The sequence below is a fragment of the Aethalodelphis obliquidens genome, unplaced genomic scaffold (genome assembly GCF_003676395.1).
Source record: "Aethalodelphis obliquidens isolate GAN/ISIS:26980383/991018 unplaced genomic scaffold, ASM367639v1 scaffold9, whole genome shotgun sequence".
NCBI lineage: Eukaryota > Metazoa > Chordata > Mammalia > Artiodactyla > Delphinidae > Aethalodelphis > Aethalodelphis obliquidens.
In genome coordinates, this window is record NW_020837953.1 from 22,402,401 (window position 1) to 22,414,649 (window position 12,249).

Genomic DNA, 12,249 nt, shown 5'->3' on the forward strand with positions numbered 1-12,249 from the left:
GCGGCACACATGTGGGATCTAGTTCCCTGACCAGGGATTGAACCTAGGCCCCCTGCATTGGGAGCACGGAGTCTTATCCACTATGCCACCAGGGAAGTTCAAGGGAACCTTGATTTTTTTTAATATACATATAAATTTACTTGTTTTATTTTATTTTATTTTTGGCTGCGTTGGGTCTTCATTGCTGCACGTGGGCTTTACTCTGGTTGCGGTGAGCGGGGGCTACTCTTCGTTGTGGTGTGCAGGCTTCTCATTGTGGTGGCTTCTCTTGTTGGGAGCTTGGGCTCTAGGCGCGCAGGCTTCAGTAAGTTGTGGCGTATGGGCTCAGTAGTTGTGGCACACGGGCTCTAGAGTGCAGGCTCAGTAGTTGTGGCGCACAGGCTTAGTTGTTCCGCAGCATGTGGGATCTTCCCGGACCAGGGCTCGAACCCATGTCTCTTGCATTGGCAGGTGGATTCCTAACCACTGCACCACCAGGGAAGCCCTGAACCTTGATTTTTTTTTCATTTTGTCTTTTTGTGTTATTTGAGTTTCTGTGAGAATGTGTTATTTCAGCAATTTTTAGTTAAACAATGCAAAAAGGAAAAGGAAAAAGCAAGGTAATTAGAAAACAGAAGAAAGCTTCTAATGAAAAATCAAGCCAAATATAGTGTTAGAAATCCAACTTTCTATATAGTCCATTCTGTGATATTGCAGCTTCTACGCTGAAAAAGCCACCTGAGCTTCTCCTCTTTTTCCCATCAGATCTGTGTGCCAATGTCAGTGGAATTTGAGGAGCTCCTGAAGGCTCGAGAGAATCCAAGTGAAGAGGCACAAAGTAAGTAGCGTTTAATGTTTCTATCCAGCACTAGCAGAAGTACAGGTTAATGATCAGAGTTCAGATTTGCCCTCAGAGTCCTGGAAAATGGCCCCAGAGAAATGTATAGCCAGGTTCCCTTACTGATTTCCTCTTTGCTAGACTAGAGAAAAGTCTGGACTAGATTGTCATCCTGAATCGGCCTTGGACAAAATAGTCATTTTGTGCCAGCCCAGCTTAAATTCACTCGCCTGGAAAAGCGAGGTCTGTTCACTTTGTGACTAGAGGGAGATGTTTGGGTGAAGGGCTGCATTATGAAACAACGCAGTCCACTTGAAAAGCCAAGTCCAAGAAAGTGGCCTTTAGTATCTGAATCTTGACATCTGATTCCTTCAGATTTGGTGGAGTTCACAGATGAAGAGGGATATGGTCGTTACCTTGATCTCCATGACTGTTACCTCAAATACATTAACCTGAAGGCCTCTGAGGTAAGACCCAGGAGAGGGGAGAGTGGCTCTGATTCTAGGGGTGAGTCAGGACACTGGGCTGGGGCTACTAGACCTGAAACAATTAGAGTGTCTTCCTTGTGTTCTGGAACCGTTATGTTAGTATTAAAGAGGTGATGTGCTTTCTTGGAATGAAACACTTTTCAAAGTGAAAGTCAGGTTTCTACAGTCAATACAATAAGCATATTTTACTTATCAATAAATTTTGTTTTATTAATACAACAAGCTTATTTTGCTTTTGTAAAAATAAAAAAAAATTTTAAACTCACAAGTACACATCAAGCTTCTGTGTTAGGCACACAGAGTAGTAGGTACATGAAAGATACAAAAACATAATCTCTGCCAGGAGGGCTATTTAATAGCTTTAAAAAGGTATTAGAAAATAACTTACCATAGAGCTGAGGTTTAATGTGACAGTCTCAGGGTCACAAGGAAATACATGATGAAATTTCTCTTGGGGTTGTGAGGACATGTCTCAAAAGTTGTGACTAAACTTTAAGCTCCTTGAGTACAGTCCTGCATCTGTCTTGTTCTCATCTGTATCCATGTACTTGGTCCAAAGATATTCAGTAAGTGATTGAATGAGTGAACAAATGGCACCTTCTGGGACCTTATTTTAGGATGTAGTGGGTGTCAGTCTTTAAACAGGTGCCCTGTATATATTGGGTAGGCCAAAAAGTTCATTTGGTTTTAAGTAAATATAAAAGACATTTTTCATTTTCACAAAGAACTTTATTGAAAAACATATTCACTAACTGAATGAACTTTTTGGCCAACCCAATGCTAATGTTCAACAGATGTTTCTTTTAGTTTATGGTTTATTGACTTGATCTTTATTTCACAGAGTTAATTGTGTACCATATTCTGCTCAGTCCAGTGGAATTAACACTCAGTGCAGGAATTAAATATTGGGGGGGGAAAGACTAAAGTGAGCTGGGCCTTGTTAATCTCATTTATTGGAGATTATATTGCAACTTGGTGCAAACACCTAACTGAATCTCTTGTCACTTCTTTTCTCTTTCCAGAAGCTGGATTATATCACTTACCTGTCAATCTTCGACCAGTTGTTTGACATTCCTAAAGAAAGGAAGAATGCAGAGTATAAGAGGTAGCCATTACTAGTTTCTAGGCCTCTACTGGATTTAACTAGAAGATTGTTTAATGAGAAGGTTTGAGGGCAGTTTTGAATTTCGTTGCATGAAAGGCATATATGAATGACTTCCAGGTTTATTGGAGGATAGGAATTTTGAATGACATGGTTTCAAAACCATAATACTCTGGCTCTGGAAGAATGCATGTCTATGGGCACGTCCACGATCTTAGACCCATACTGTTCTTAATGTTGTCTCATTGTAGAAGGAAGTCTCCCATCCAGGTGGCTCTGTGTCTTTGGAGTTGAATGGGAAAAAATTAGACTTTCTCAGATTGTGATTGAAGTTAAATGCCTGGGTCTGATGTATAGATTAAAGTTTTGTTTGTGTTGTTATTCCCCTGGTTAGTAATCTGTACTCTACCTTCCTCTCTTTTTCTCATTTTCTTTTTACCTAAAATCTTTTAATGTGAGTTAAGACTTTAGTATTTGGAATTGTATCATGAGGATGAAAGAAGATAGGAACGGTCAGAATCAAGATGACATATTAGGAGAGGGATTTCCCTGGTGGTGCAGTGGTTAAGACTCCGTGCTCCCAAAGCAGGGGGCCCGGGTTCGATCCCTGATCCGGGAACTAGATCCCACACGCATGCCACAACTAAGGAGCCTGCCAGCTGCAACTAAGGAGCCAGCGAGCCACAACTAAGGAGACTGCCTGCCGCAACTAAGACCTGACGCAACCAAATAAATAAATGTTTAAAAAAAAAAAGACATATTAGGAGAAAGCCAATTGTAAGCTCATTTTTTAAAGTAGTATTTTTACTTGAAAAAACTAGTTTCACTGGAATTATAAGTATGTTTTACAGGGCATAACAGTATATCAAAAATAGAAACCTTGCTGTCTCTGTGTTATTTACTCCTCTGTAGATATCTGGAGATGCTGCTTGAGTACCTTCAGGATTACACAGATAGAGTGAAACCTCTCCAAGATCAGAATGAACTTTTTGGGAAAATTCAGAATGAGTTTGAGAAGAAGTGGGAGAATGGTACTTTTCCTGGATGGCCGGTGAGCTCCAGTGGGGGTGTGGGCGGAGGACAGGCCAGGGACGTAAACTAATTATTTTACTGTAATCTTGAGCCTCTGCTTTAGGGCATGAGGTGCTGATCCCTTGAGATCAGTTATGGCCATGAGATGTTGTCTGCCAAGTATGCTGGGTTTTCTCTGTGTACTTTGAAAGAGATTTGTCAGGGCCCACTTGCCATTGGCTGGGCCCAGGAGTTTCACCAACCATGTCATTACTGCTCTGTGGTTCCTACTGACCAAAAACTGATATAATTATATGCTAGAAATCTTTATGTTTTCATTCCTGGGGACAGACTTGAGTTTTCCTGAAATCTCTGGGAGAGTTTTTCAATCTGCTTTTTTTTGCTCTGCTCTTGTAGGCATTTGGTTGTCATTCATACATGTGTATAAGGGGCCAACCAGCACCTGATACGAACACCTCATCTTACTGCATTTTGCTTTCTTGCACTTCTCAGATGGTGCATTTTTTTACAGATGGAGGGTTTGCAGCAACCCTGTGTCAAGCAAATCTATTAGTGCCATTTTTCATTTTGTTATGGTGGTCTGTGATCCATGATTTTTGTTACTACCAAAACTCACTGAAGCCTCAGGTGGCGGTTAGCATTTTTTAGCAATAAAGTTTTTTTTTTAAATAAATTTATTTGTTTTATTTATTTTATTTTTGGCTGCACTGGGTCTTCATTGCTGCTCGCAGGCTTTCTTTAGTTGCAGCAAGCAGAGGCTACTCTTCGTTGTGGTGCGCGGGCTTCTTATTGCGGTGGCCTCTCTTGTTCTGGAGCACGGGCTCCAGGCACGCGGGCTTCCACAGTTGTGGCATGTGGGCTCAGCACTGTGGCTCACAGGCTCCAGAGCACAGGCTCAGCAGCTGTGGTGCACAACCCAGCTGCTACGTGGCATGTGGGATCTTCCCGGACCAGGGCTCGAACCCACGTCCCCTGCATTAGCAGGTGGGCTCTCAACCACTGCGCCACCAGGGAAGCTCCGACAATAAAGTATTTTTTAACTAAGGCATACACATTGTTTTTTTAGACATAATGCTATTGTGTACTTAATAGACTACAGTATAGTATAAACATAGCTTTTATATGCGCTGGGAAGCCAACAAAGACTTGCTTTATTGTGATACTCGTTTTACTGTGATGGTCTAGAACGAAACCTGCAATGTCTCTGAGGTGTGCCTGTACTTTAGATGACTCCCTTGCCTTCATTCTAAACCTGGGTATTAATAAACATCATATTGTGCTTTCCAGAAAGAGACAAGCAGTGCCCTGACCCATGCCGGAGCCCATCTTGACCTCTCTGCATTCTCCTCCTGGGAGGTATGTTTTCTTTATCCACTGTGCTGGTCTTGCCTGTTCACTCCTCAGAGGGATCACTCAGTCTCCTGTTTTTAATGTGATAAACTTATAAGACATAAGTTCTTGGGTCCAAGCATCTACAAAGAATGTAGAAAGATAAAAAGAATAAAAAGTGTATCCAACTTCTTTGAAAACTATAAACTAAAAATTCTAACCATCTTAAGCTGTAGTGGAGGTAATGGAACACTACCAGTATGGTTATGTATGAACTTAACCCCCCAAGGCCTCTTTGGAGAGTTGGGGCGTACTGCTAGGAGATTGGCTGTGGAATGTGTGGTCTTGCCACAGCTTTAGGAACACCCACACCCCAGCCTGCAAAGATGAAGTTTCAGCATTTGTTGTTTCTCCAAGTCTATTTATATAAAATTGTAACTTGTCTCTTTCATACAGGAGTTGGCCTCCCTGGGTCTGGACAGATTGAAATCTGCACTCTTAGCTTTAGGCCTGAAGTGTGGCGGGTAAGAGGCTGGTTTTTCTATCAGAACTGTCTCATTTACTGTGTGTTTCACAATCTTCTAAGTGGCTCTGATTCCCTTGTTCTGTCACCCCCCACTGCAAAGGTAAGCAGGCCTGTAAAGTAGTCCTGAATTCCTTTGCCCCTTGTGTCTCCTTAGGACCCTAGAAGAGCGAGCCCAGAGGCTATTCAGCACCAAAGGAAAGTCCCTGGAGTCGCTCGACACCTCTCTGTTTGCCAAAAATCCCAAGTCAAAGGGCACCAAGCGGTGAGTGGCTGGGGCCGCACCTCTGCTGACACTTTAAAGTTTTTATTCCCATGCAGAATTCTTACCACAACAGAAATTTTAAAGCCTGTTTTATCACCACTATTGATCCATCGAGAGCCAGTCAGCTCTTTCCCTCTGCTAATGGCAGAGCGTGCTCTCATTGTTATTATAAACCAAAGACAGTCTGTACTCAGCTGACTGAGAGTGGGCGATGTCTGTAAAGTTGAAACTGTGCCCTGGGTACCTTTTGTTACCTCTGTAGCTTATAGAAACTAAGTAGGTTCAAAACTATTTTTCTAAGTACATTTTTACTAATGACAGTTTGTACAGGTTTTTTTTTTTTAATAAATTTATTTTATTTTTATTTATTTTTGGCTGCGTTGGGCCTTTGTTGCTGCGCGCGGGCTTTCTCTAGTCGCCGTGAGCGGGGGCTACTCTTCGTTGCAGTGCGCAGGCTTCTCATCGCGGTGGCTTCTCTTGTTGCGGAGCACGGGCTCTAGGCCTGCGGGCTCAGTAGTTGTGGCTCGCTGGCTCTAGAGCGCAGGCTCAGTAGTTGTGGCGCATGGGCTTAGTTGCTCCGCAGCATGTGGGATCTTCCCGAACCAGGGCTCAAACCCGTGTCCCCGTGTTGACAGGTGGATTCTTAACCACTGTGCCACGAGGGAAGCCCTGTACAGGGTGTTTCTTATATGTGGTTTTCCTAATTCTCAAAACAATCCCAAAAAGTTATCCTGATTTTTTGCAGATAAGGACTTAGAAAAGTTATGGAGTGTATCTGTTATCTCACAGTTACTAAGGAGCAAGGTCAGGATTTGGGCCCAAGTCTGCTGGTTCCAGAGCTTGCTCTTCTGTACCACATTTCCTTTGTATGTTATAATCATGGAAATTTAAATACCTGGATATGTCTTTCACCTTCTAGAATGAGGTCAAAGGGGAAGCTTCCATGCATTCTAAGAAATAACCTCAGTACTTCTATCAGCGAGTCCTGAGCTGAACAGAGCATTTGCTTTCACAACGTGGTATTTCTCACATGCTTGTAATTTTTAATGCACCCATGGAATAAATGTTCCCAGATATACGGAACAGGGCATTGGGTAAAAGAACCCTTGAGTGATACAGTTTCTTTCTTATTTTCAGAGACACTGAGAGGAACAAAGACATTGCTTTCCTAGAAGCCCAGATCTACGAATATGTAGAGATTCTTGGGGTGAGTAACTGACTCTGCTGAGGGCTGTAAATGCTACAAGATGGGGAAGTAAGAGAAATATGAATTTGTAGGATTTTTTTTTTTAGGATTGCAAGAGGAAAGATACATATCAAACTACTTCAGCAGAAAATTGAGTTCTCCCAGGGTACTTGGCCCTTTATTGAGGTGCTGTTCTGTTCCTAGGTGTCTGTTGTTAGGTGATATTCCCAAGGTTGCCCAATCCCATGAGGCTAGGCAGAGAGAATAGACTCCCCTTAGTATCCAGATTCTTTGCCTGAGCTCTGGAGTATACCCTGGGGTGACCCAAAAGGCAGATAAGAGTAGCTTTTCAGATGTGACTTATTCTGAAAAGGCATTCCTTACGTGTTCACAAGATTGTGTGAAACTTCTTAGGGCCGGGAGGTTAGTGGTACAGCGCTGGCTGTGAGCTGCTCCTTTCTGAATATTCTTTCAAGAAGAAGCTGAAGTGGGGGTTGCGGGTAGAAAAAGGCCTAACCTGACCACGATGCTTATCTCGGAGAGAAAGAAGGGACAAGTGGGAGGAAATGACTCTTTCAGGGAAGAGAAGGTGGAGGAAAGGGCACCACTCATCCAGAGAAGGTGGTCAGTGTCTCTGGGAGTCCTGCAGAGGACCGGCCTTTCTGGTTGTCTGCTTTGTGTAGTTTTCAACCACTCTGAGCCTTTGCCCCTACAAGTGCTCACATGGTGCTTTGAGCGAGCAGGTGGCTCCGGCTCAGATAGCTGGTCTGCGTGTCTCTGTCAGTTGCCATGGACGTTTTCATTCTGCCCTTGTTTGAGGACCACTTATGTAATAGCTTATAAAACTAAGATTCATCTTTTTGTTTCCTTCTATTACAACTGCTTTTGATAAGAGGAGGCTAGCCAGACATTGGATACTGGGGGCGCTTATATCCTCCACAGTAAACCTGAGCTGTGCTAGGGTGGGCAGCAGTCTGTGTTGCCAGTCCTCTGAAGAAGACTGAGAGGCAGATTTGTGCCCCTGACACAGGTGTGCCCACTACTTCTCCCTCCTTTGAGAGCATTTTGCTTTCCCTGCCAGGAGGTGGCACTCTTGTCTTTGGAATTCCAGCCAGTGCCAGCCAAAAATGGTTTCTAGATGTTGCTCTTGTTATGTACTGATGTTATTTTTACCATTATTTCACCATTTATTGGCACCTGTTGGTTTCCAGACATTATGCTAGATCTTTGGATACAGTAGTGAATATGACACAGCCTCTTGCCCTCGAAAAGCCCACTTTGCGGCTGAGGGCTACAAATAACTGCAGTATAATGTGACACATGCTGTAATACCTTGAGATTGAGTGTTCTAAGTAGAAAGAGGGAGATAAAAATGTTCCAGGTAGAGGAAACAGCAAGCAAGAAGGTAAAATACGATGAAAGGAAATAATGAGGAAACCAGTGTATATGGGTGTGCCTTGTAAGGGAGGGGGAGTGGTCAGAGAAATTTGAAAAGTTATGTTGGAAATCGGAACCTTGTCCTTTAAGCAGCAGAAAGCCAATAAAAGTTCTTTAAGCAAAGTGTACCATTAGATTGGTTTTTTTGAGCAGAAAAATCTGGGAACAACATGGAAGCTGGACTGGAGTGAGGAGAGACTCAGGGCAAGTTAGAAGGTTGTCATCTTGGTGAGGACGATAACAGTGGGAAGGAGAAGGAAGGACCGGTTCAGGAGATATTTTAGAGACAGAAGAGAAGAGACTGTTCTCTGTTGTTCTGTGATAGTTCGTGGGCTCAGACGAGTAACTTAGGCAAGTGCTTTATAAAACCTTTGACTTTTTCCTTTAAGGTCAGGGGAGAATTATTCCTCTGCCGATGAGGAATTCTGTTTGAAGACAAGACTTTCTCTTTGTTCGACAAGGAAGAAAACCTAATCCTTGGAAGTGAGGGGTCAGCAAGGGTTATAGCAGAATAGGAAATTTCCCTTCTTGTCCTGCACTATTCTTTGACTTCCCTTTTCATTTATGGGCTTGACTTAGGAACAGCGACATCTCACTCATGAAAATGTACAGCGCAAGCAGGCAAGAACCGGAGAAGAGCGAGAGGAGGAGGAGGAAGAGCAGATCAGCGAGAGCGAAAGTGAAGACGAAGAGAACGAAATCATTTACAACCCCAAAAACCTGCCCCTTGGCTGGGATGGCAAAGTCAGTCCCAACACTACCATCTTTCCCTCATATCCCATTTTGGAAGCAGATGCAGACACTAGTCTAATACTGTTTTTTATCTGATTTCTTTTAGCCCATTCCTTACTGGTTGTATAAGCTTCATGGCCTGAATATCAACTATAACTGTGAGATCTGTGGAAACTACACCTACCGAGGTCCCAAGGCCTTCCAGCGGCATTTTGCTGTAAGGAATTCAGAGCCATTTCTCCTGGACATTGAAGCATGAAACATGAGTCTTTTAGAGAAGAGGATAGGAGCAGCCTGAGAGGATCACTAGTGCCCAGAGCCTAAGAGAATCAGAGAAAGAGTGGATCTAAAGTCCAGCATGTGGCATTTGGCCTCTGGCACCAGTGCCAGCCTTGGGTAGTACCTGAGATGGTTCCTGGAGGCAGCCCACCACTCTGCTGTTTGAACCTCGTTTCTGTTTCCTCTTGCTTGCTCTTTATTTTTCGTTTTGCCTTTCTGACTCCTTGGTCATTTCTCTATCCTGTTGCTAGTACTCAGGACCAAAGAAAGGGCTGACCGCCTCCTTCTTTGGGTCTTAAATGGGCCTTTGCCTCTTGAAAAAAAGAAACGAAGAGGATGACATTTATCAAGCTATTCTTGAGAGAAAGCATTATCTGGGTGGTACTCCAGTAAGTGAATTCACCCTTGTTTTGTTTCTGCCTTCAATTCTTAGTACTTGGAAGGAAATTTTACAGAATGGAAGACTTGCTAGATGTAGCCAAGGATGGCGAATTTATATGAACTTCTCTCTCTGTCCCTCAGACAGATCTAACTGATCCTGGGGTCTTTTCGGCCAAGCTCCTGAGTACTCTCTGAATCTCTCTCAACACCACCTCCAGCGAATTAGAATTGGCATCCAGGGCCCATGCCATTTGCAGTCCCTGAGCCAGAACTGTCATTGCATCAGCGTCTCTTACTGGTCTCTTTCGTACCCTTGCCTATATCTGATAAACAGTCTTCTCCTTTACTTCCAAAGATGATGCTGACGAGCCAGCAGTAACGCTTACTCATGCTGGTGGGGGGGTTGCTTGGGAGGTGACTGGTGAGTTGTGGTCTTGACACAGGTTTTGTCTGGGTCTAGGTTTTTTATAAACCAGCCCAGTGAGGCAAACAGTGCAGTGCTGCTTTGAAGTAACGGCCTCTTGTCAGTCACAGCCAGCTGTCTACAAACAAGAGCCACAAAAGGAACGCTGCCTTTAGGTGGAGCCTTTTGCAAAGGGTCAGGGTAGGGCTTACGAGTAGAATGGAGTTAATGCTCAGTGTTCAGTCATCCCGTTTCACATTGTCCTCTTGCTTCTCCCAGGAATGGCGTCATGCTCATGGCATGAGGTGTTTGGGCATCCCAAACACCGCCCACTTTGCTAACGTGACACAGATTGAAGACGCCGTCTCCTGTAAGTAAGCTTTATTGTTCCCAAGGTTAGACCTACAGTTCACTGTCGCGATAACCCTGGTGTGTCCAGGCCCAAGGGCAGCAGGTTGTGGATATGTACAAACTACTACAGTCCTACACACATTCACTGATTTTTGAGGGGATGAATTAGCCAGTAGTACTGATTCTTCTCCCTTGAGAAGAGCTCTGTGCTGACTATAATACAGCTTTTTGATTTTTCCCCCCTCAGCCGTGCCGTGCGGCTTGTGGGATTTTAGTTCCCCGACCAGGGATTGAACCTGGGCCCTCAGCAGTGAGAGCTCGGAGTCCTAACCACTGTACTGCCAGGGAATTCCCTAAAACGGCTTTTAACTGGGGTCTGTGAACTCCCCTGTATGCAAGATTTTGAGTGAATGGGTTTATGTATATTTTTTGAATTGATTTTACTATGTTAACTGCAGATATGAAGGAAAAAGTAGAAATGGTCTCAGTAAACTTATTTCTGAGGTGACAGGGCAGATACCCAGCAACACGGCAGCAAAATACGTCTTGGAGAAAAAGCCAAGTGCAACGTGTGTCCAGGAGTGTGTTGTTGAAGCACCCAGGGACCTCAGTCAGGCTTCCTGTTTGCCTGGCAGTGGTAGCTTTTGCCATCTTTCTCACAGCCTCCTTATTTTCTTTCTAGTTTATCTCTTCTCTGTCATGTTTTCACTGTTCGTGGGTTAGACTGTGAAGAAAGTAATTTTACCACTCCACTTTGTTAAATCTCAGGCACTCCCTGTCAGGTGTGCATATCACACTGCTCCACTGCCTGTTCAGCTAACTCCTTTGGCTCCCAGCTCTGGGGTTGTTCAAATCCTCCATGGCAGAGCCAAGTAGAAATGACCTTCTAAAGAGCTCCCTGATCCCTGATTTAACCTGTGGACTCCGGGGACTCTTTCATTGAGTATTTTGTGTGAGTCAGCTTTGGAGACTCCTCCTTGCTGTTTTTTGTTTTGTTTTGTTTTAATACTTTTTTAAAATTTAAATTTATTTTATTTATTTATTTTTGGGTGCATTGGGTCATCATTGCTGTGCGCGGCTTTCTCTAGTTGCAGTGAGTGGGGGCTACTCTTCGTTGCCGTGCACACGCTTCTCATTGCGGTGGCTTCTCTTGTTACGGAGCACGGGCTGTAGGCGCGCGGGCTTCAGTAGTTGTGGCATGCGGGCTCAGTAGCTGTGGCTCGCGGGCTCTAGAGCACAGGCTCAGTAGTTGTGGCGCACGGGCTTAGTTGCTCCGTGGCGTGTGAGATCTTCCCGGACCAGGGCTTGAACCCATGTCCCCTCCATTGGCAGGCGGATTCCTAACCACCGAGCCACCAGGGAAGACCTTGCTGTTTTGTCTCTTTATTCATTTACAAGTCGAGATATACAGTTCCTCTAATCAGAATTTAAATGTATCTTGTTATCAGATTATCCAGTTAGCCTCTTCATTTTTTAGCCTTTACTCTGTTGGGAGGAAATTAAAATGAAATGTCATAGAATCATAATGCTGCATTTTGAATGCAGTCTCATTTTTAGATGTATTTTCTAGCTGCATATAACTAGTAAATAGATCACTGTTCATTTTTATGTGTATTTTCTCTTTTTTTAAAAAAATGTATTTATTTTATTTATTTTTGGCTGCGTTGGGTCTTCGTTGCTGCGTGCAGGCTTTCTCTAGTTGCAGTGAGCCGGGGCTACTCTTCGTTGTGGTGTGCAGGCTTCTCCTCGTGGTGGCTTCTCTTGTGGAGCACGGGCTCTAGGTGCACGGACTTCAGTAGTTGCAGCACGCGGGCTCAGTAGTTGTGGCTTGCGGGCTCTAGAACGCAGGCTCAGTAGTTGTGGCACACAGGTTTAGTTGCTCTGTGGCATGTGGGATCTTCCCAGACCAGGGCTCAACCCGTGT

At 44.0% G+C, this 12,249-nt stretch overlaps 1 protein-coding gene across 1 annotated transcript in view; it reads left to right on the top strand.

Moving 5' to 3' along the window:
- The window catches only part of SF3A3 (splicing factor 3a subunit 3), a 29,417-nt gene that overhangs the window by 5,012 nt on the left and 12,156 nt on the right, over positions 1-12,249 (top strand). Inside the window, exons 5-15 of the mRNA XM_027109033.1 lie at positions 745-817; positions 1,193-1,284; positions 2,328-2,410; positions 3,320-3,458; positions 4,727-4,795; positions 5,225-5,292; positions 5,449-5,556; positions 6,694-6,763; positions 8,759-8,923; positions 9,018-9,128; positions 10,254-10,344. Of these exons, the coding sequence (XP_026964834.1) occupies positions 745-817; positions 1,193-1,284; positions 2,328-2,410; positions 3,320-3,458; positions 4,727-4,795; positions 5,225-5,292; positions 5,449-5,556; positions 6,694-6,763; positions 8,759-8,923; positions 9,018-9,128; positions 10,254-10,344 (1,069 nt within the window). The remainder of the gene's footprint in view (positions 1-744; positions 818-1,192; positions 1,285-2,327; positions 2,411-3,319; positions 3,459-4,726; positions 4,796-5,224; positions 5,293-5,448; positions 5,557-6,693; positions 6,764-8,758; positions 8,924-9,017; positions 9,129-10,253; positions 10,345-12,249) is intronic.